This window comes from Wasmannia auropunctata, unplaced genomic scaffold, assembly GCF_000956235.1.
Source record: "Wasmannia auropunctata unplaced genomic scaffold, wasmannia.A_1.0 LD334508.1, whole genome shotgun sequence".
NCBI lineage: Eukaryota > Metazoa > Arthropoda > Insecta > Hymenoptera > Formicidae > Wasmannia > Wasmannia auropunctata.
In genome coordinates this window covers 1,824,115-1,848,471 of record NW_012028382.1, presented here as the reverse complement: position 1 = coordinate 1,848,471, position 24,357 = coordinate 1,824,115, and the positions used below count along the sequence as shown (strand labels likewise).

Here is a 24,357-nt window from a genome sequence, read left to right as displayed (position 1 = left end):
TCGGTACGTACGCGGACGGCCGCGGTGGTCGTAAAAAGGCTGTGGAACCCGCGCGCGAGTACGTCAGTGTAACGACGCCGTCGGTCGTTACGTATTAATAGCGATTCGTCGGGATCTTAGGCTTTCAGTATAGGTTCAAACTCCGAAATGGACTTTCGCTTCGTGAACGAAATCGCGACGATATATAGATGTCCCTTAGCTTTATGTATGTACCTCTGTGTGAAAAAAGTATTCTCTGAAACACAACATTGGTTTCGATTTCCAATGTGACTTTTAGCATTTTTGCTGCAAAGCGGAAAGGACGATTGCGTTGCGTAAAAATGATTCACGCAACACTCGCGCGGAGGCAGGAAATGTCCCTCGCGACTTGTCCGCGATATTGTGAAGGAAATTATTGTAATCTTGAAACAAAGCGGTCTCGTCGGGCAACGAGACGACGACGATGACGATGACGGCATGACGCGGAGACCGCGTACCAGGATGCGAGAAACGCGTTGGATAAATAAAAATCGCGCGCATGTATACGTATTCCGAATGCACCAAACGCTTTCCTGAAATCTCAAGAGATCGGGCGGAAAACTTCGTAGCCTGTGCTACGAACGCGGTGGCTCGTTCTCTCTTCATCTCCACGACCCTCTCTCTGCCTCTCTCTCTCTCGCTCGCTCCGCACGTTTGTCCTCCCTGCCCTTCCCCCTCCACCCTCGCCGTTGCCAATCGTTCGTCGGTCTTTCTCTGTCGCGCGCACGCTCGTTCTGCCCCTCCCCTCCGCCTTCCCCCCCGTCTCTTTTCATCTCCTCCAGCACGGCAAAACGGGATTCTTTCCTTCTCCGGTCTGCCGTTCTCCGTACACCCGTGAGTGTTGGTAGGATCGCCTGGCGTCCGTGAGGGTCTCGCTGCGGCATTGCCACGTCGCGCGCACGGACGACCGACGCGCCATGTTGCCACGAGCTCAGCCTGTTCAGCGCGGCACGGCGCGGAGCGGAGCGACGCGTCGCGTCGCGTCGCGCCGTCCCGCTTCCGCGCGCGCGCTCGCTCGGTCTCGCTCGGACTTTCTTCCCTCCGCGGCGGCGGCCCGGATCAACCGTACATCTCCCTCCCCCGCCACGGCGCGGCGGCAGGCATCCCCACCGCAGCGCCGAAGCGTTCGCCGCCGCTCCGCTCCGCTCCGCGCCGCGCCATGCGCCTCCGCCTGCCCGCGAGGCAGCCAGCCTGCTTGCTTGTCTGCCTGCTTGCTTGGCTCTCGATGTCAGTGCCGTACGCGGCGATTCTACGCTCCTGCGTCCCCGCTCGGACGCGAAAATTCATTTGAGCTGCGCCTATCGCTCTACCCCCTCGTCCGTTCTTCCCCCGAATCTAGCGAATTCCATTTGATTTACGTCGGAATATCGTGTTGCATAATTCCCTCCTACTCCCTCCCTCCCTCCCTCCCTCCCGTCGAAATTCAAGTGCGTCCGGTCCCCAAAGGCAAATACCTCGTATACGAGTGTTGAAGTAACGTACGGTACAATTTATCTAATAGCCATCTGGACTGATAAAATTTAAGCCGTTGAAAGGTTTTTGTATACCTTAGGAGTGGATGGCTCTATTAAAGGTTTAGTAACATCGATTATATTCTATGTACGAATATATAAATATGGGACGAATCGTAAAAGAACAATTACTTGTAAAAGTTGCTTTACGATCGTGTACATTTTAATTTTGTCAGTAGGCAAACGCGCTGTGAAAGAGAAGCAGAGGAGATGGAGTATAAGAGTCTCGTTTGCAAACGAACATGTCGCTTTCTCGCGCATTATTCGCGCGCGGATCGTCTGTTTCGCGATTGTTAGACGTGTCTGGCGACCGATAAAATTCGCGATATATCGCCAACCAATGATTCCTCCTTTTGAGCGCATAACGCGTCACCGTTGCCGTACATGGACAACAGCCGTATGTATGAAAATTGAATAAAACGAACGAATCCATCTCCCTTTTTCTTTGTCTTTCACGTGCGTGTACGACGTGGAAATCAAGATTCGAGTCTCTCCGAAACGTGAGAGAGCGGTCCCTTTGTGCGTTTTGTTACATGCGAGGAGAACGAGCGCGTTCGGCGGACCGAAAATAACAGAAAATGGAAGCCCGAGTGAAAGTACAAGTCAAAGGACGGGTGCGCCGTCGACAAAATTTTGACAGATAGCGCACAGTTCCTGCACGTTCGCGAAAATCTTGGAGATCGTCAAAGTCGAGACGGACGAGAGCCAGGAGTCTTGTCTTTTTCCCCGACATATCGATTCCTCGAACGTAGTACAAGCGCATCCCGTAACAAGTTTTAAGCCAAACGCACGGCATCGTTCTCCGCGGCCTCTCGCCGCGCGCGCCGTCATTTCGATCCATCCGCTTTAAGTCGGGGAATCTTTCAGGATGTAGCGGAGCGCTTTGCCGCGCGCATTTCGTGGCCGCCACTGCCGTCGCCGAGGCAAAACAGCGCGGAGTAATACAGAGGAATTACGGTTTATGCGTCATGCGTACGTACGATTCGATTCGTACCACAAAACGAAGACGTTACACGAGATCAATTCCGGGGTGAAGACTCGCTTGCGATAATAACGACGAGTTATGGGTGCGAGCCTTGACTTGGGTGAAAATGAGTGACAGGGAGGATGGTGGGCCCTCGCGGCGCCATCCGCGCGCGACGAGCCTGAGCTAACGCAGTCCCCTCCCCGCGCTGCCGCCTGCCTCCCCCCTCCGACTCCGACCGCGCCGCGCGCGCGAGAGTGCGACGCTGCTCTACGTCGTTCGTTCGTCGTTCGTTCGCTCGCTCACTCGCTCGCTCGTTCGTTCGCTCCGTGAGCTCGGTCGTTCTCGGTCGGTCGGTCGGTCGGTCCCTCTCCCCCTCAGCTGCCGCGCCGCGCGTTCCCCTCGCGGCCGCTGCGCCGCGCCGCGCCGCTCTCGTCCGGCCGCCCCCCGCGCCGTCCGCTGGCGGCGGCCCGTTACCCTCACCCCGCGGCCGCTGCCCGCCCCGAACGTCCTCCGCCTTCCCCGCGCCCGCCGCCTCACCCGTGATTCCGCCTTGCTTGCCTGCCAGCCTGCCCGTCCGTCCTTACGTCCGTCCGTCCGCCGTTTGGATCTATGGTTGTGTGCGGTGGATTTCGTGACGTTAACCTGGCGGCCCTGAAAACGCCGTGTGGACCGGCCGCGCCGATTTTCGTGCCGCAGCAGCGAGACATCGTGTCGTCGGGTCGTCGCGAGTGCGCGAGAACGCGAGTGTTTTTTAATCGCGGTGGCCCGTTGTTGCTGTCGCCGCCGCCGCCGCCACCGCCGTCGCAGCCGCAGCCGCAGCCGTCGTCGTCGCCGTCGTCGTCGTGGTGGTTGCTGCTGCTGCTCGCTAACACTGGTGCTGCTGGCGAACGGCCCTCCGTCGGGGAATACGTTATCCCGAGGGAATAGCTCGCCGCGCGGGTAAGCCACTCGGGAAGATTAATGTGTGCGCGGCTATAAAACGACGAGGGATATTCGTTCTCGTTGCCGCCGTCGCCGTCGTCGTCGTCAGCCTCGTCATTATCGCCGTCGTCATCCTTGTCGTCGTCATCGTCATCGTCGTGTGCCCGTCCTCGCCGTCGGTAACGTCCTCTCGCGAACGTGCCGCGTCGCGACAAGTGCCGGAGCCCTTGTCTCGTCTCGCAACAGCTTCTCCATTCGTTGATATTAAGCTGGAGCATCTCGAAAAGAGGAGCTGCTCTGAAACGTTCGTCCCGACTTGCTTGTGCTCCTTTTGTCAAATCTATCGCTTCTTCTTCGTTTCTCTTTGTCCTTGCATTTGTCCGTCTCTCTCTCTCTCTCTCTCGTTCAACCATTGGCTTTCTCTCTGTTTCTCTCTTTTTCGCGCGCGTATTCTATCTCTCTCGCTGATATCTGTTTTCTCTCTCTTTTAGGCAATCACGCGAGTGTGCGTAATCTCTCATTTTCTTTCTCACGCATATCCACGCACCCACACATACGTACACATACACAGCAATGTGAACTACACGCCACGAATACTTCTCTCTCTCTCTCTCTCTCTCTCTCTCTCTCTCTCTCTCGCTCTCGCTTGCTGTTCTTGTCCTCCACCCAGTCCGCTCTCTCTTCTCTCTCTCATTCCCATTCGCATTCTCTCTCTCTCTCTCTCTTTCCCGCTTTCTATGTATCCTGCTTATTCTCCGTTCAGGATAAAGCGGGATAAGGATTAAGAGGAAAGGAAGAAAAAGAGGAGCGGTCTCTCGTTACGACGACGACGATGACGATGACGACAACGTGAAACCGTGTGTTGCCTCCGGCCGCACCTGCGTCCGAAAGTACAAAACTGCCAAAAGCATATTACCGCTATACAGTGCCGCCGTGCAGTGTGTTGTACAGTGAAATAACGCGTTTTCCTAACGTCGTCGCGGACTTTGGAGAACGCCGCGACGCTATGCGCCGCTTCGCGTCGCGTCGCCTCGCGTCGCGTCGCGCCGCAGTATGTGACCGCGTTTGCCTAGACCACACGTTCATGTGCACCGTGCACGTCGCGTGTTCATATTCTAATCCTTATCGTACGTGATCCTTCGTTTTCTTCCTTCGCCCGTTCGCCCGTCTGTTCGGTTCGTTCCTTCGCTCGCCCGCTCGCTCGCTCGCTCGTTTCTCTCGTCGATTTCCGAATGCCGAACGGTGCCTCGGGGAAAAAAACACACTGCACGCTGTGTGTTTATTAGAATGCCGCTGATGCGCGCAAAGGTGTCGCGATTACCGACGGAGTGCGCGCTATCACGCCCGTCCCGTTCCTCCGACGTGATGCATCGTCGAGCAAGCCGGTGCCGGTGCCCCTTTACCCCCGTGTTCGGTCCCCACGCTCTTGCACCGAACCCCATCGTCGTCGTTGTGTGCCCGTCGCTCGTCCGCTCGTCGTCGCTACGTGTCCTCGCCCCGTTGTCGGTGGAGTTATCATCGTCATCATCATCACCGTCATCATCCTCATCATCCCGTCGCCGCTCTCTGTGTTTCTCAGTGAAGTACCGCGTGTGACCGACGCGGTGGCCCGATTTTACGGGGTCCCCCCGTAGCATTTTTGTGCCCGGGAAAAGTCTCCGAGGTCCTGACAGTGGCAAGGCGCTCTCGCGCCCCCCGAAGTTACTACAAGACGCGGTGTTTCGAGAGCCCCGAAAATAACGGGCCTATTAATAGGAGATATCTCGGCGTGGCGGCCGCTCCGCGTGTGAACTTGAAGATAGCGTGGAGAGGAGGCCGAGAGGCAAGCAAGCAACCAAGCGGCCGACCGACCGACGCGGCGACGTTCGCTACGTACGTATATCATGCGTTTTATGGTGCCCCCGATGCACGGATCCAGCGGGGAGGCGAGGCGAGACGAGGACCGAACCAGCGGAGAGTCAACCTCGTTCGGGGTCTTTCTTGACTGACAATGAAAGAGCGGTACTGTGTCTCCCGCGCGATAGGGGAAAATGTCCGTTTTACAAAGAGAGAAAGAGACGCGTTTCTCTCTTTCGAGGAAACGTGATAGTAAAGCTGGTAAAACTGTCGCTGCCTCTGACTCGCTTCTCTCCTGGATTCGTGGAAATCTGGAACCGAGGCACGGAAATTGATGCGCCGGAAGCGACGCTCCGCCGTCGTCGAAGCGACGGCACGCGTCTCACCGGAGTGTGTGAAAAAATTCGCTTGTATCCATCCGGGGAGAGAGACTAAATCTGTTGTAGACAATGCACGATTAAACAGTGTCTATGCAAAGATGTTAAAAAACGTGCTGAAAATTGAATCACAAGAGTGTGTAAAAAGCCGACTTTTACATACCTACATATGGCGTAATTACCGGCATTACAGCCTTGCGGCAACAATTGTCTAATTCACTTGAGACATTTTTTTTTTTCGACGAGTGACTCACTTTCGCATGACACTGCCTTCCAATCGTTCGAAGTAAATGACAAAATGTGTGCAAAATTCCCGGAAGGATACAACGGATCTTAACTTTACATGTTTGCGCCGATATGTGGATTCGCATTAATTAAGGTCCGTGTTAAACGTCTCTTTAATTCCTCGTGTTAGAAATTCATCATAATTCTTTCGTAATACCAATATCGAACCTTGACATTAGCCGCGCTTATAGCTTTGAATCTTGTACGCATCCCGATCTGAAGTTGATGGACTTAAATTGTTCGTGCAATCCTACGATGGCTCCGATCGTGCGAGAAGTGTAATATGCATTTAACAATATTTGTTCAACAACGCGAGTGATGTGATACGTAGAAGTGATAATCAGAAAAGCGTCACACCTCCGAAAAGTTTGCTCGTTGAAAGATCAAATTGCGCGATTCGATCAAGGTCTACAAGGTCAAAAGGCGAAGTTTCGTTCTGTGATTTTCTTGTATCGTGAATTTCTCTCATTAAATCATGTAAACCGAACGGAATTGTCCGTTTCTGCAAATGTCAAATTTTAATCTTAATTTTCAAGAATATCAGCTGCGTATTAGAACAATCCAGATGAAAGTTCATTTATTATTATTATTATTATTTCTCTTCTGTTTCTTAAATTTCGAATTGCGGCTTAATCACTTACGCCAATTTGAGACTTTAATTTTTAGTATCTGAAAACGCGCCGAAAAGTTGCGGAGCTGTGACGGTTTTCTGTCGGTCGTCCGTTGCGAGAAATGTGCAATTTTTCGCTCGCTCGTTCGGCTGCCGATCTTCCATAACTCACATGGACCGGATTGCTTATGATTTTCTTGCACGCTGTTACTAATTTAAACGCTGGCGTGTTCTCGCTGCCAAGCACACGTACGAGTCGTCGCACGACTCGCGCTCGCGCTTTTGCGACATTTGATTTCGATCGTATTGTTCCTTGCGAATTCGTTCATTATGCAGTTACCCACCCGAGTTATCAATCATTCGTTATTTCGGCCTGTGGTTCATTACTCGGTGGATCGAAAGTGAAAGTGGTGCGAGTCAGAAACAATCGCGCGCCGGGTGACCGATACAGCACAAACAAATTATCAATGACTTTGGTTTCGTGTATTTGACATGCTCTGCCTCTTGTCTCGAAAGAGATTTGTCTTTCTTTTGTGTAGTTTATCGCGGTAGTTGCAAGTCTGTAATCTTTATCCGTTATTTTACCGTTTTCTCTCCGTGTTTCTTTTGTCTTTCTCTATCTCTTTCTCTCCTCTCCTCCCTCTTTCTTCTGAGTACAATACTTTAAGCGTGAAAAAATGTTAAGTACCTGAAGGGAATAGAATTTTTGTGAACAGTTATCACGTTTTCGTTATCGTGTTCCTTTTACTGCGCCCGTGTCCTGTTCGGTCGTACCTTCTTTTTACACTTTCTGGCGCTTAAAATGAAGCTAATGGAATAAACGTTTGTTATTCGAGGGAAATGGGGGAAAAAAAGGGATAAAAATGAAACAAAGTGGAGAAAGTGCGATTGGAAATGCCGGGACCTTGTCGGTTGATTTCAACGTGGCCTTATCTCTACGAAATTCAATCGCCGAGATACCTAATTAAGTTTATTGTTTTGTCGCAAATAAAAAAAGGCGAGCACGGCTCTTGACGCATGTTGTATCTCGCAATCGCGTACGACGCAAACTTGAGAGTCGCAAACTTGAGTTTGGGTGGGAGAGGAGAGGGAAGGTGGCCTCGGACGATGATTTTCGCCGATATTAGTTCGCACGCGGGCAAATTCCGAACATTATAACGAGCGACGTTATACGGCCGCCGTGTTCCATCTTATCGAATTGTTGCGCGAGGAGGTCAATACTGCCTGCCGCCGTCGAATCGTCGCCGACGGCAATCGAAAGATAAATCGCGTCTTCGTCTCGCGGATTGTTAGGCCTGAAAATTTCGTTTAAAGCGTATTTTCTCCCAAATCATTTTCAGCTCGGATAAATATATATTTGCCATTATATATTTTTACGTAATAAAAATTCTGTCTTTCCCATTGCTCACGAGATTTTAAATACTCAACTGTATTGTATATAGTATTTTTTTAATAGCTAAGATTCAACACTCTAGGGTGAGAGATCTATTTTAGATAATTCATTAAAACCACAAAAAGCTTTCCGAAGAGTAATGGATGGTGATTTCACAAGCGTGGAAACAAATTGATGTATTTGTAACTGATTTTTTTATTGGCACATTTTTGTTTATGTAATGTTGGTTTCATTGCAATCTGGTCAAAATGCTGCTGCATCAAAATGTAAACGATCATAACCACACCCAGTGAAGTCTCTCATCACTACGTAATCCTCTAAATTTTCGTCTAAATAATTTCCTTCTTGAAACAAAAATTTCGGTGATACTTCGCTGCGCTTTAAACACCTTGTCCTCCGCGCATGCTAATAGACGTCTCGACATTGAAGCAATCGACATTCTATTAAGTTTGGCCTTTAGCGTCCGCTACGCCGAGAGAAAGTGCGCGACATTTGATACACCCTGTATACGTTGGCCAGCTCGAAACGACCTTACGAGATGGCCGCCACCGCCGCCGCCGCCGTCGCCGTCGCCGCGCGCGAAACATTCTTGGCCTCCGTGGCTCTCGTGCTCTATTAGGAAAGCTCTAGTTTCACGATATCCCTGAATAATGCGTCGGGTATCCGAGTACCTTGCAATATCTAGATTTCTGAATATTTAATATTGCGCATGTAGGCGTATAAAAGTTGCGGCAAATCAGTTATATAACATCGAAACGGGATTATTCTTTTAATCATTATTTGTCCACTAATGAATAAGGATATCTTAATCTAACGAAGATTGGTAATTGATTGGTTAAATTTAGCACCAGGCAAACACAATTTCTAAATATTTGATTTTTTTCTAGAAAGCTGTATTCTCTTTTTTTTATAGTTAATCGGTTAGCTATTCACATGTGCAATACAATTTAACACATTTCTCATACGTTACGTCATGTTAATCTCTCTTGCCTAAATCCTTTTCCTTTTACATGAAAAGTAACGTTCAATGTGCTTATAGCAAGCTCCCATAGAGCCGGCTTTTCATGCGGATACCTCTTGCTATTCATTTGGATATCTCGTGCTGCACAAAAGTACACGCTCGCTATCTGAAGAAAGATAAATAGAAAAGAATTCATGCGTAATCGTCCCCAATACCGAGAATACCCTAAGCATTTAATTTCGAGCACACGCCCACCGTTATGTAAGTCCATGGCGACGAATGCGACGGTACCTTATCGGTTATCTGCCACGTACTTTGATCGAGAAAAACAACGCGCGACTGTGTTGATCTTACGTGGAAACGTCGCACGCTTGTTCGGCCAGCTCGATCGAAAACTTTTTCGGTTACGCCGCAAGAAGTTGTGTATATCGCGCGAGCGAATTATTACCAGACTTTTTACCATGCCGCGCCTCGAATACGGTAAACACCAAAGTTTCAACAGCGATTCTTGTTTTGTTTTGTATATTTACAAGCGTTATTTGCTCCGCGGTCGCGTTATTTTCAGCGATTCGCGCGCGATATCATTGTAATTGTGTAAGATCGTGCAAGAGGATAAGCCGCGAAATTTTTATAATTTGTAGAATTTAACATTTGAGTACGTGATTACGGCTCTAGACGTCATATTTTGGAGTCTAAAATTTCGTTGCTGCTCCCGGCGCGAAGGTTATAGGCAAAACGCAACTTGCGAGAGCCAAAGTGTTATATGAAATTGTTATATGAAAAATACATTATCGACCCCGCGCGAATATTCAACTATCCAACGCTATCGGAAGCCAGAGAATATTTCGCAAGACTTCACGTTCATTACGAAGAGTTGCCGCTTTAGCAAAACTATCAGTTTTATCGTAATAATAAATTTCGTGTAATTCCCCCTTCTCCTCTCGCTCTTTCTCTCGCATCAGGACTAGCCTTTCGATAGGAGGATAATTACATAATTCGCGTTGTCGCGTAATGACACGCCTCTGTCTGTCTGTACTCGCCTTCTCCGTCCCGAAAAGACAAACAGCTTCCCCTCGCTCCCGTTCACACGTGTTTCCGGTCAGAATTAGAAACCGTTACAATTTCGAACTTTAAGTTTCGATATTTGCAGATAAGACGAAATTAATCTTGTGTCAATCGCAGTTCCGTTCTCCATGTTGAATTTTATCGGGAAATAAACTCGCTGAAATTGTATGGAATTTTCCAGAACAGTTCTCTCTCTCTTTTTTCCCTACTTTTTTTTAATAACATTTAAAATAAAATACATTTTTTATGAAAGTATGTTTATACCATCAATGCAATGCGGAAAGCACGAAACGAAAGTGTTATAACCACAGGATTGCAATTTTTCAATAGAATTATTTGTACAATAGGTTTCTTTCTAAAAGCTTTTGTTTACTAGTTACAACATCAAGTGAAATATGAAAAAAATACAAAAATACATGCGGGGATTATGTTCAGTTGCAATATTTTTTTGGGGGGAGGGGGCATATCAAAGTTCGTATCAAAGAAAAGTTATTTTCGTAAATGAAACTGATGATACACGTGTCTTAGGAAAATAACAAATTTTCTAAATCCTCCGGCTGGCACGGGATGTGTACCAGGAGAGCTCGGAAAGGGTTAGAGCAACGCGTGTCACGAAAACTGAGCGCGGCCAGCAAACGGCGTTTCTTTCCACGTTGCCAGATCTACCAGCGCCTGTATATCTTCCGTTTGCCAGGAAAGAGAGAAGGGGGAAGAGAGAGAGAGAGAGAGAGAGAGAGAGAGAGAGAGAAAGATAGAGAGTTCGGCAACACTGCAACGCCCGAAAGCATTACAGCATTTCGCTGAAACAAGCGATTTTTCGCGGTACACGGTCATCCATATTTGCAATTTAATGATAAGAGAAGATTAGCTATTTACTTAATACATTAATAATATGCGATATATGCATAAATTATATATTAACATTTTTATATATAATTATTTTTCCCGACGCTGGATCATCTTATTATCACATTCAACAGTTTGCGCATGAATTTTAAATATTACATATTATTTAGATCGTTATATTTTCTATCTTTATATTTTGAAAATGACGTATTGCTATAGTTTAGTGATGATATTTTTCTAAAGCTCACGAATCACGCGGATTCCATCGGTTCGTTTGTGTAACCTAACGTCAGTGGATTTGGAAGTGTAATTTGGTATTTTGCCGAAGAGAGAAAGGGGACGCGCCGCGCTCCGAGATATCACGCGGTAGTAAATCCGCATTTGCGTAGATTTGCATCGATCCCGTCAAACTTGCTACTTTGCGACGTTACTTTACTCCGAAGCCAAGCCATTAGCGATTTCCTGTTCGGCGAAAAAATATCGGAAGATATGACGCTCTCGTTTATCAGACTTTTGCGTCGTCATGCGTGATTCAGATGTATAAAGCTTTACAAAAAATTCACACACACACACACACACACACACACACACACACACACACACACACACACACACACACACACACACACACACACACACAACAAACAAACACACATGCGGGTATCGGCGGATAAGAGCGTTACTCGGGTTTTGGCAAATAATCAGAGCTGTTGCAATTAGCGATGGCGCCGACCACGAATATATCAATCTTTCGCAAGTATCGCGAGAAAACAGGCGAATCATTAAATCGCCTCGAAGCGCGATATCTATTCCCCTGTCTTATTTCTTATTTTCCTTGACTAAGCGAAAATTCAACGTTGTTTTGACGCGCCGAGTGCGTCGCTCGTTTTCCCTGAGATCAAAGTCGAATTGAAATTATTACGCGTACACGTTTACGCACATTCACTGCGCCTCGCGACTTTTTCGTCGTACGATAACAGCGATAGCTGAGATTCATCAAGTATCGATCGGTTCTCGCCGAGGTTTTCCGCCGAGATCGAAATGGAACGTTGAGAGAAGAGGTACGGAGAGGGGTTGTTAGAGGTGTCTTGTGTCCAAAAAGGACAGGTGTTTTCGAATGAAAAGTAGGTTTTTTTTTCTCGTCGCTCGTATGCGGGAAAACTAGCGACTAGGCATCTGCGGATGAAGAAAACCCGACGCGGATTATCGCTCGACACTCGCGTCGGGTTTTCTTCAAACGCGGCCGACTAGTGTGGCCCCGTTCCATGCACAAGCACGCTCGCTGTTCCATGTACACACACGCATGCACATACACACTACACACACACACACACGGGCGCAGCACGAGCGCACGCACGAGCAAGCACTTGCGGTACCGTCTATAGCGCTGAGGTACGCATACAGTCATCGATCTGACAGTGTACGTGAGTCTGTCACGAGGCAGGTATAGAGCTAGTGGAAATCAGTGAACGTCTAATTCTTTTCAACAATTAATAAATGCACCAAGTAAAAGGTGTAAATGTCTGTCATCAGATATTATCACAATTAACGCAACTTTGCAAATTCATCATTATTTTTCTTTCAATTATGCCGATAAGTTGAACGTTACACTAAAGGCCTATCTAAGCGATGGTCCGCTTGAAATTGCATCGAGAACATTAATTCGCCTACAGTGCCGTTCACACACGTCAAAGTCATAACTTAAAGTCTTTTTAGAGAGAATCTCCCGCATTTGTAATCCTGTCGCTTGCATGAGGCGCATTAGTTCTACCTCCGATTTTGGTAGGCAGGTACTAATTCCTCGTTCGTGCCTTTTGCAGAATCCCGGCCGCGCAAAATTATTTGTTAACGAGTTAGAGCGGCGTGATGTAAGCGCGACGGTATTGCGTGGAATCGCAACGTCCTTCATTACGAGACCCATTTTGTTTGTCGCGAATTGAATTCTTTTGTGTCACTCGCAGACGTGCACCGGCATCTCTCTTTCTCGGCGAGTCTATTCTGCTGTTTCTTAACCCTTTCATTCGCGCAGCGTGACCGTATTGCCCGCGCTGGACTTTACTGGTATTTAAAAGAAAAAAAATTCGGCGCGAAATAATGATTATTTTTTTAAGATTTTGCTTTCTATTCTCGCTGTGATTTATCCCAATGCTCCTGCGCTCGCGCATTTCAACAAGTTTTGTTAAAGAACGAAAGGTCATGTATATAATATTAGCGCTGACGCTGTCGACGAGTAATGACGAGTTCATTAACTCGGGCTCCATTACTCGGCCCATATTACTCATGCAAGATTAACCTTCTAATGCGACCTCGAAGTAACGTACCGTATATTTGTCCGTCACGTTACTTAGGCTGTTATTGTCGTTTCCACGTTAATTGATTTCATTGAAACGTCCAGTCGCCCCGCGTTACCGTTTTCTCGAGGAGATATCGGGAATTCAGCGCGCCGGTCGAGAGCGGTATGAGAGATGTTTTGTAAATATCCACGCCGATGATCTTATTTCGCGGCGTAAACGCGGGAGACTGGTTCGGGAAAATGTACCGGAAGTGAGCCTGTTTCGAAAATAACACGGCCTATCGGAGTGAAGGCTATAGTTCGTTGACTTATTCAGAGCCGCCACGACGTCGCGTCGCCTGAAATCGATATCGCGCCCGATATTTCTCGCTCTCGCCGGATACAAGCACGATAACGAATGCTAACGTTATTCGCAATGTGCGACATGGCCGGATTTTGTAAAAATTGCACTCCGAGACGACTTGTAGAAAATGTAAGAGAAGAAAACGAAAGAGACGAAGCTCTTCTCGTCTAACTATTCTTATTATCTTCCGCGACATTTAATTTCCGTAATTAGTACGACGATATAATGGAAATTTTTTTTATATATGAGTTGCAATAAAAATTACTTGTATAAGATGTATTCACACGTACACAGCGTATTGTGAACAGAAGTCAAAAGTATTGATCATTCGATCAGCATTTCTTACGCAACGTAAACGATTAAACAAAACAAAAAATTAGATTCTATTTAGTTTACGTCTCGTCTGAGCATTAGACTTTGTTGCAACTGTGCAAACTTATTCGTATGCACGCGACATTGATCGGCTCAGGGACGTGCGCGAGAGTTAATGGTCTTATTTTTCCTTAATGAGTGTTAACGTGCCGTTAGGCCGCAATACGTCGCGCGATCGAGTATTTATATATCGTTACGTCTTCTTCAATGGCCGTGTTCGAAATGGTGGAACACTTGAGACTCGGTGACACGTCGACACAGACATTACAACTGATTAAATAGAACATATTAAATACTACGCGGCTTAAATAGAGCAGATTTTTCGATAAATCTCGTTCTATTTATAAGCTTCTAATTTTAACGTTTTATCAGAATTTTGGGAAGAAAAACATCCGGTTTCTCTCTAATCTCTTTCCCCCGCGGTTTAATCGCGCGCGTATACGTCTTATTCATTCTCCTACCGAGGAGACTTAATTCTGGACAATATTATCGGCAGCACCAAGTCGCCAAGCTGAAAGAGTCGTTATCTCGGGGCGCGTCGCAAACGCGCGAAATGGTCACGTGCGAATTAACGTCGCGGCGGTCGCGGGGCGGCTCCGGGGCCTTACATCTTTATCGCCGACGCGCCTCGAGGCGATCGCCTTTTTTTTTCACACGTCGAAGAGTTGACACGACCTCGCCGCGTTCTCTCGCATTCGGTCCGGCTCGGTTCGATTCGACTGCTCTCGGCTCGGCTCGGCCCGACTTTGAGTCACGGCGGCCACGACGACGGGAGAGCTATCGACCGTTCTGGGTTTCGCGAGATAATAATAACCCCGGTTGAAATATATTTGGCGACGAGGGGGACGTGTGTACTTTCTAAAAACCGCCGTTCACGCGCGCGACGGCATGAACCACACGTCGTGAAAAACACGTCCGCGCGGGTACAAAGTTGGCCGAGCACAGACGGTTTTCCCTCTCCCACCATTACGCGCGCCACTCGTTAAAATACCGGCCTGTCTTCTTATTCGTCAAAATTCGCGAACGGATGTGAATCGGTGTCGCGGAATGCGACCAAGTGTATCGACGTGTGTTTTTGCTACAAATTTTTCTAACGATGATTTGTCGATAATTCTCTCGAATTCGTATTTTGCCTCTCATCTTTATCGTTTGATAGATTAGCACATGGAGAACGTATGGATGATAACGGATGATAACTTCGTGTCTCGTCTAAAATATCTGAAAATATCTGAAAAAGTAAAATAGACACGGCACATAAAACTACATATATAAATATGCTGTGGGTTCTGTCGCGACATGTAAATCGTCTAAAGTGGGCTAAATTTTGATAATGTCTGTTGAGAATTGAGGAGGAAAAAGAAGATGTGATTCGCGCTGGGCGGGGCGTTGCACCAGCAACGGTTCCCGCCGCTTCTGGGAGCGGCGGCTGCGGTGGCGGCGGCGGCGGCGACGGCAATGAAGACAGGAGAACATCGTTTATTTTGACTTGGCGCATCAGCGAGCGCCGGCCGTGGCAAACTGAACGTTCTGTCGTCCGTATGCAATCGCCGGCGAGGCTGCGGCATACAGGGTGGTCCGTTCTAATGTCATGTACAACCGGCGAGATATTTGATTCTCTTCGAAAGAAGAATACCCCATAATATAGAAATATATAGAATTCTATTCTTTCGCGAGTGTTTTGTCCACCGGACAGATTGCTTTTGAAACTCGGATAGTTGACAATGTCTCTTCAATGTGCAATAAACCTGTGACATCCATTTTCGCGACTGTAGCCGTCTGTTCGGCTACAGGTTTAATAATAGAGCCAATATAGGGATTCTACGTGATTCTACGAATGTCAGATTATAACCGGTTAAAATTGAATGTCAGTCGACTGCTGGAGCAAGGAGGGTGTAGGGGAATGCCGGCGAGAGTCGCGAGGTAGAATATCGCTGTCATATCCGAGACGTAACAAGATTCGGAAGCTCGCGGAATGAATAATTGCTAGTCGTGTGTCGGACTCGTCGCGCGAGGTCACCAACCAACCAACCAGCCAAGCAACCAACCAACCGACCGACCGACCGACCGACCGACGCTGATTTACGGGGTTCGAATCACACACATACATACATACATACATACATATAGAGGCACAGCCACGGACACGCGTGCAGTAAGAGTAAAGTACGCAAGCGGAACGGCCCTTTCGGTTTTTATAACCTCCAGCAGGTGGGGCGTTTTAATCGATAACGGCGAGAGGTATCTTGCGCGGTGGTGGCGGCGGCAGCGGCAGCGGCAGCGACGGTGGCGGCGGCAAAAATCGCTCGTTCCGGGTTTAAAGTAGCGCAAGAGCGCGTCCCGCTTTTTTCACGTCGTCCGTCTCCTCCCGCCCCGCCCGGCATCGCCACACCGCGCACTCCCACTCTGGTAATACGCGAGAACGGTACCTTTAATTTTTCCTACCGTCGCTTTCCCCGCGAGATTTACCGTCGTCTCTGCCACTGTCTAAGTCGTGCTTTGAGAAAGTCGATATCACTAAGCACGACCATCGTCTTCGTCGTCGTCGTCGTCGTCGTCGTTGTCATTTTCAACTGAAGCGTAAACTGTCGCACGCGCGCGCGCGCGATATACGCGATGCACGCTATAACGATCCGAAAATATCCTTTGACATGGCGTTTCTGAACTTTCTCTCCACAGCCGCAGTGTTTTATACGACGCAATGATTCTAAATATATCTCTGAACGGGGAGCGCGATTCATGTAAACCGGCAGCGTCTAAGTGGCGTTTACGCTCTACACTGTTTAAGTCGGTGCTGCCCAAGATTTGTGGAATTCCGGGCACTGGGCTTGGCGTGCATCGACGTTCACGCTTTTATTGCCATTCTTTTCCTATCTCCATTGAGAAAAAGGAAGGATAGGCGCGAACGTCGATGCACATAAATCCAATGCCCAAAATTACAAATCTTGGACAGCAGCACTGGTCTAAAGTGGCTGTTCCTCGAAATCGAGAAATACCTTCTCGATGCTTAGAACCGATCTAAAAGCTCGTCTGCGTTCGCAGAATGCAACATTGCGCAACAATTCGCAACTTGCTATCTCTTAGACGGCTTCCGCGACTCGGAACACATCAAAAATATCGTAAAATATCGATCTTCACACTTTTCTTTTATTTTAACGAAACGTGCGTTAAAATTTTTTTTCTATGAATGTTTTAATTCAGTTAATGTAATCACGAGGATAACATATGTAATCTATTACTTTAACAATAATAACAGTGATGATAACAATATAAAGTAAACTATAATAGTTGTCGTTTTTGCATCCAGGTTTTCTTATAATCTAACATTATCGTTATGAGAATTTGAATTCTCGCATTTTTTCGTCGCTCTTCTCGTATCGTCACTCATCTGTCACTCTCCGCTCACAATCAGTCGCTCGCTAGAAATTGCTACGCGAGACGAGCGGTTGGTTGCCCGGTGCAGAAAATCGCGATAGCGAATTAAAGAGGGAAAATTCACGATGGGGCGAGCATGCATGGGAAGGACCGACGGTTTTCATTGTTATATCAGCGAAGTTCGCGCGCGCCGCTTCGCCCGGATACAGAATCGCCTCTACTTTCGCCGTCGTGCTGTGTCCGTGCACGCGCGCGCGCGCGCTCTACAATCGATACGGCCGGAAAAAGAGTAGTCGGGCGAAAGTGTACATACGCGCGCGTATAGCGAAGAGATGCGAGACGAGAGGAGTGTGCGAGATATCTCGCCGTCTCGAGGGGTGGGAAAGCAGGCGGGCGGGCCGAGCACGGCTCTCGCTTACGAAATCCGCCAACGCGTTCTCGCGCTCTCTGCGCTTCGCCGAAAAGTCAAGGCTCCTGTCAAGGATGTACGGTCGGAATGTACGGTCGTCGGTGTGTCGGAATGCTCGAGATATGTTCCCCGTTGTGAGCTGTCGATTTCCGCGAATTGGTCCCCGCGCGATTCGACGATAGTTGACAGGTCGCGCCTCTTTTAATTTCTTTTTTATCTTCAACTCTCTTGAATTCTTTAATCGGTCCCCGGTATAAATAAACCCGGGCGCGATGCATTCGCTCGCGAAAGACGCGAACGGTATATATTATTACGCGTAGGCAGAAACGCTTCGATACTTCCTCAAGTCGATCGATACCTTGTTTATATACCGAGTATTTTTAACGTCGATACTTGACTTTATTTTTATCGGGGAGTAAAACTCGAGGTACATATCCCTATATACGAAGAAAGGAGACTTGGAAACTTTGGTGGCATGTCCTGTAAACCTCTGTAAACGCGCACTATTTACAGATGCCCCGTACATGCCTCTTTGCATTTCGGAGCCGTACACATTTCCAGATTCCGAATCATAAGACTCTCTCACAACGGGATAAGATGGACCACCCCGTCAGGCGAGTCGAGGATTACCACGCGGTCGGCGGTAACCGTTTTTACCTTCGTCGTCGTCGTCATCGTCATTGTACGGAATGAACTCTTTCTCTCTTTCTCCGCGCAGCAACTGCCGTGAAGTGGAACTCGCATGCGTGTGGCGAGTTGTTTGTGCAGAGCGCACACGGCACAGAGAGGAGAGCCGCGCGCTGCGGAGTACTCTCCTCGCCGGGTTCTCTCCTCGGGCTCGGGAACGGCGAGGGGGTTGGCGGAGCCAGGGGAAAAGAGCGCGGCGGCTCTCGATCGGAGTGGGGTGAAAGAGATGCGAGACGCTGCGCACCGACGGTGAATGGGTGAAGCTAGATGCGAGGGCGGGAGTGGATACGGTGGCTGCGAGCATCACGAGGCGGGCAAGAGGGGTAGACCAGAGTGAGAGAGAGAGGGAGGGAGGGGAACGCGGATCGGAAGAGATATCTCGACTCTATGATGTAAGGGGACAAGGGGTGTGCTTATACGCGTGTTTACGTTAGCCGGCCAATAAGATGTCCTCCAGTCCGGCTGCGTCACTGCGAAAGAGTCTTTGCGCTCTCGGCTGTGTGTGCGCTCGACATACACACGCACACGCGTGTACCGCCTAGCGCACCACTTATGTGTGAAACGCGCATTATTGAAGTACACTCCGTCTTCTCGATACCTCCGTCTTCGATACCGAGGTATTCTTAGCAAGATCCGTACTTTACCTTCGACCGCAGTAAAATAAATGGTCAGTGAAAATACGACACGCGCTAATTTATTTTAGCTATTTATATTGTGTCTTTGATATTATCTATATATAGACACTTGGAAGATAGTATTGAATAGAGAAAGTGCACAGATGTTTCTATGTTAAAGTATAAGCAGCATGTGCCAAGTGTTATTTTCTCTCCAATACACGAGTTTTTGCTGATTTCCTAATCGTCCTAATGAACTAGAAATTCCTAAATATTACACATAAATTATCGACGTTTCCGGAGAAAGTAACACATTGATGCCCGTTCTATTCGCGATACCCTTTAAATCTAATTATTGCTTATGTTAGACGCGCGACGCGGTTCTCGCGAAAGTGTCGCGGAATTGCGCGAGAGCCCGAATTCTTGCGTCATTGTTCTTTGCCCTGCCACCTGAATAAATCGACGCGGCAAGTATCGAAAGATCACGCGTTCGCGGCGACGAAGGTGGGGGAGGCGGTTGGTCACGTAATGTATCCTAAAGGAAACATCCTCAAGGTGGACGACCATTAGTGTATACTATACGACTATACGCGCGATGACTCAACTTCTATCGCGCGAGAGTCGTAATGACACGAGGCGTGCGATTAGATCTCGAGAAAACTTTCGATCGCGATTAATGATTAAAACGCTATCGAGAGATCATCTGTTTTTCGGTATCGTACATGTACCAGTCCTCACATTCGTATTGTTTGCGCGCAGAGATTTCTCGACTAATTTTCCAGATCCGCGAATTTCCCCATCCTGGCGAAAATTTTACCGCACTTTACTATACAATTTTTTTTCAATTAAAAATGTTATATATAAGCATACCTTTAACGCTATTGTTTGGAATAAATGAGAATAACTGCGAACACGACGAGCGATTATTATATTTCAGGATCGAATTAAAATGCTGAATTTTGATCATAATTTAATTTTTCTCGAACCTTCTTCTAAACGTGGTAGAATATAATTTAGCTTTGAAGGCAAAGTTATCGTTTCTGAACGAGCATTTCAAAATAGTTTCGACCATCGTAAGATGCGAGTGCCGTGTTGTTTTGCGTCGGCGTCGCATAACGAGAGAATCGATCGCGAGAGAGAGCTAGGCTGTCCTGCACAGCTGATATTTACCATTTTTGTTATTGTCGCGTACACAACCCAGCGAATCGACCCAGGTCCCTTCGACACGGCACCGGCGGCGCAATTCGCAAACGCGTGTCAGATGCTTTCTCCCGCAGTATTTCCCACTGCGCGAGGAACGATCGATCGCCCCCATTGCGTGCTTGGTACACGTATCCCGACCGTAATTGCCGTATCTCCGTCGGCTGCTGCGGATTTCCTGCGAAATACATTACGTTTCTTTACGTCGGACGAAACGAATGGGGCGTTGATCACCTGAGGTTTTCAAATTTTGTATAACGTAAAGGTAATTCGCACTTCCACGCGAGAAATTCTAAACGATGGTCCTAACGATATCTTCATTATAAGAGTTTCTCACGGTAACTTTCCATTTTCCAAAGTTTCTTGAAGTGTTGAAGCCTATAGTATTTATACTTACAGAATATAATATATTGCGCAGGTGTAAGATACCAAATTCTTATAGCAAGTACGAGAACTTGTCCAAGTATTTTCTATATGTTTGAATAATATTACATTATATTTTTGATACTTGCATCATCATCTCTATCAACTTAGTCCATACGTATTTTAAATTATGTTTCTATACATTATAGTTGTTTGAATTTATAAACCGTGCATAATAATCGGGTCAATAACCGGCTATTATCGAACACTTATCCTAAACTTGACGCGACCGTAATTTCTTTCTCCACTACACACACACACATCTGGTATTTTCAGTCCTCTATCAAGCTCACAGATAATGAATGTGCAACGACGTACCGAATCGATGCTAACAACGCGCATCTTTGTTTTTTTCCCCCCCACTATACCGGTTCACGTTCGATCACTCATTTGCGTGTTAATTCATTCTCATTTATAGTTAGCATACATGGAAATACACGGAACGTAATTATCGTCGATTACGCGGAAAATAGAGAGACCGAAACATAGAATATTCTGTGAAGTTACAAGTGTTTCGTTATCGCGTGACCGCCTATCGTGCCTCACCGCTGAGTCTGTAGCGTAATTAGTTTCTACTAGTATCAGAGAAAAAGAAGCGGAGACCGAATAGTCAATGAAAGCATCATTCTGCTTCTCGTGATTGACCGAGGCGAATCCTTTTAAATTTCCGTGTGTCGTTCCGTACAATGTGCGCGCGCGCGTCATGGTGTCCAGACGCTAGACGCATTTATTTTTATTTTCTCTTATTCTACACTCTGCGACTCCCTTCTCTAATTCTAATCTACGACTCCCTCTCTGCGTAATGACTTTGAGAAAATGGTTCCAAGGAATAATTTCACCTGGACTCCTGGAATAAAATTTTAAATTTAGATACACTGAAGTTGTATCGATTTTAATTCCTGGAATAATTAATGCGCCGTTAATTGTTATAGTCGATTGGCATCGTTGAAATATCTTTTAACGAGAGATATATTTTGTTTCACAGGAAGAGTGCTCTGGTCGTCGCTGCCGTCGAAAGAGGAGGCTTCTCGGGCACTGGGATCGTCCCTCGACGTCTCGGATGGGCACGACGGCGAGAGGAAGCAAACGAGGAGGCGGCGGCACGCGAAGGGTATCGGGGGAATCGCGTCTGGCCGTGTAAAAAGGGGTGGAAGCGGAAAGGGGGTTGAGGACCATTCGTTGTGATCTTGTCGGACGAGATCGAGAGAACATTTTCCCTCTTTCGGCTTTTTTCCGCGACTCTTTCGCGAATGTTTTTCGGGACTTTCCAGTCTCTCTCTCTCTTTCGCTCTTTCCTCTCGTGTTTATGATATATAAAATAACTCGATCCACAAGTACCGAGCAGCAGGAAGCAAAATATCGTAATATGTCATCATAAAATGGAACATTTGAGAGAGTATCCTTGCATGTAATCGGAACGAAGTTACCAAAATCTATTACTGTCACGTGAAACATACCGAGCACAATTGAGCCATATTTAACTTGCGACGCGACGCGATTGACGCAAAGTTGTTTGTTGATATTTTTCTATTAATTATCAAATGTATAAGATAAACTAGTCCATCAAGTATAATCAAACTAGTCCATCAGGTAGTCTCACAGTATCTTTTTAATGTTAAATTATCGATCCAATTAAATGGCTGATGCAACGCGTTTTCTTATTGAAAAGTCATAACAAATGATTATTTAAGCCGTAGGCTATTCACATCATTAATCACGATTACAAATGACTAAATTGCAAGCATTAATCGTCAATACGCGATTGTTTGATAAATCCATCGGTCGTTAATCCGGCTATACTCTGCCCAATTTTGTCGGAGGGTTCGGCGACGCGACCGTCAGCGACGGCGATGAAAACGGAGGTGACGACGGTAGCGCGATTCCCGCCGTGGGAACGATAACGAGGTCCGCGCGGCGGCAACGGGGAACGATATTAATAACGGTGATGACGAGTCGCAGGTGGAATACGGAGCGCGCGGGTCAATGAGGAAATTCTCGGGCGCACGAGGTGCGCCTACCTTCTGAGCGCCAGCGGGGAAACGAGGTGGGGGCTAGCGATAGGGTGGGAGAGAGAGAGAGAGAGAGAGAGAGAGAGAGAAAGAGAGAGAGCAGCGAGTGGGGATAACTGAGAGTGGGACAGAGCGGGACGGAGCATACCGAGCGGAAACAAACGACGGGCAACAAAACACTGAGGCGCGAGGCACGCGGGTCGGAGAAACATGCGGATCTTTGTGCGAACAGCTGAACCGGAAGTCGAGCACTACGCTTCAGTCTAATCGCACGCCGCGCCGCCGATAGGGTCAGTCGGTTAAAACGGCTGGCTCCGAAGGCGACGGCGTGTCTCTCGCGCGTAACCATGTTCAGGCCGACCGAAACGAAAGGTCGAAAATACGCAATACGACACAAACGCCTATCAGTTTGAAGCACATATTATATATTGTTGAACTTGATTTTGATAGCGATTTAATTTCGATAGCGTCGTAATCTCCTGAAACATCTGCACGACAAAACGTGGAAGCAATTACTAACATACGCACTAATATCGTTAAATCGCTCAAATGAAATTAATGTAAATGTTAAATCTAGACTGAAAATCTGGCTGGCTGGTCTCGTGTTAGAGAACGAGGATATAATTTCTTGATACATATATCGGCATATACTTTGGTATTAATAAACATACGCGCGGATCGTATATACGTCTTCAATTCGCTGCGGAACACGTGTCACGCGTGTGTCTACTCTATATAATGACGCGTATATGCGCGACTGTTGGTCGGTGCAACGTTCTTCGATTAAACAACGCGTGTCGCGGTTACTCCGTCCGTTTCATCCGTAAAACGAAACCGACGCGTTAAACGTCGCGCGATTCGAAATACACTCGGATTGCGTAACCGCGAGGTAGTGTTCCTAACCTGGGAAACCCTTCGTAATTAAGAGTTGTTTGGCATCCGTGGCCGGCATCCAAATTTACGTTCTCGACTTACAAACTTATTTAGGTAAAAATAAACGTGACGCAATAACATAAACAACGAACTCGGATTATAGCTAAATATAAGAATGATATCTGAATGAGATAAATACATATCGTGCGCAAATAGGTAAATAACCTTGCAAGTATAATATAATATTTAAAAATTAGCGAGCCAGATGTTCCGAAATAGATATATATTTTACGAGATGGGCGAATAAACGGGAAAAGACTCGTTCGCTTTTCACTTTCGGTCGCGCCGAAATTTCCGCGTCGCGATACAATTGCACCCCTCTGTTTCGCACATTTCCGCATGCGCGTGCGCGTTCGTGGCCGCGTAAAGTCGCGTGCGTTCTCCCGGCGAGTAGCGTCGAGTAGCGACGTTCATCGTCGTCCACGTTCCCCGCGTCGGATTTTAACTCGCAAGTTTCCCATGACCCCGTCCTTCCTGCAGAGATCGCAGCGGAAGCGGCGACACGAAGAAGAGGCGGCGAAACAAGAGGAGGAAGAGACGTGAGTTTCGGCGATTCTACGGGCAGTGTCTACGCGTGTGTGCGGTGGCCGCGTGACAGTGCACGTGGAAACAGTGCGTGGTGAGACAGTGCGCGCGCGGTGCAGTGCGACAAAGGTAGAAAGGGGAAGAGGAAGGAGAGAAGGAAGACGGCGAAGCTGAAGGGTGGAATAAACGCAGCGCGCGCGAGCGTGTGGAAACGAGAGAGGTGAGGAAAGGAGATAGGAAACAAGACGACTTTTTCTCCGCGAGCGAGCGAGCGCGCGCGCGCGCGCACGCTCGGCGACGTGGAGTATGCTGTGGAGTGACGTCGCGGCGTCGCGGATTTCACGGATCGATCGGCCGATCGAATTTTCTAAATAGGATACGCGCCGC

General features: G+C 47.6%; 1 protein-coding gene across 1 annotated transcript; it reads left to right on the top strand.

Annotated features, from left to right (window-relative positions):
* Positions 1–3,101: 3,101 nt before the first annotated feature.
* On the top strand, positions 3,102–24,008 carry LOC105458587. The gene is made up of 2 exons (XM_011704031.1): positions 3,102–3,435; positions 23,926–24,008. Exon 1 carries the CDS (start codon positions 3,106–3,108, stop codon positions 3,421–3,423), a length of 318 nt encoding a protein of 105 aa, XP_011702333.1. The 5' UTR covers positions 3,102–3,105; the 3' UTR covers positions 3,424–3,435; positions 23,926–24,008.
* Positions 24,009–24,357: the final 349 nt, after the last annotated feature.

Bases quoted from the DNA above. Each gene is read 5' to 3' on its own strand.
- LOC105458587 (XM_011704031.1), top strand. From the start codon at position 3,106: ATGGTTGTGTGCGGTGGATTTCGTGACGTTAACCTGGCGGCCCTGAAA.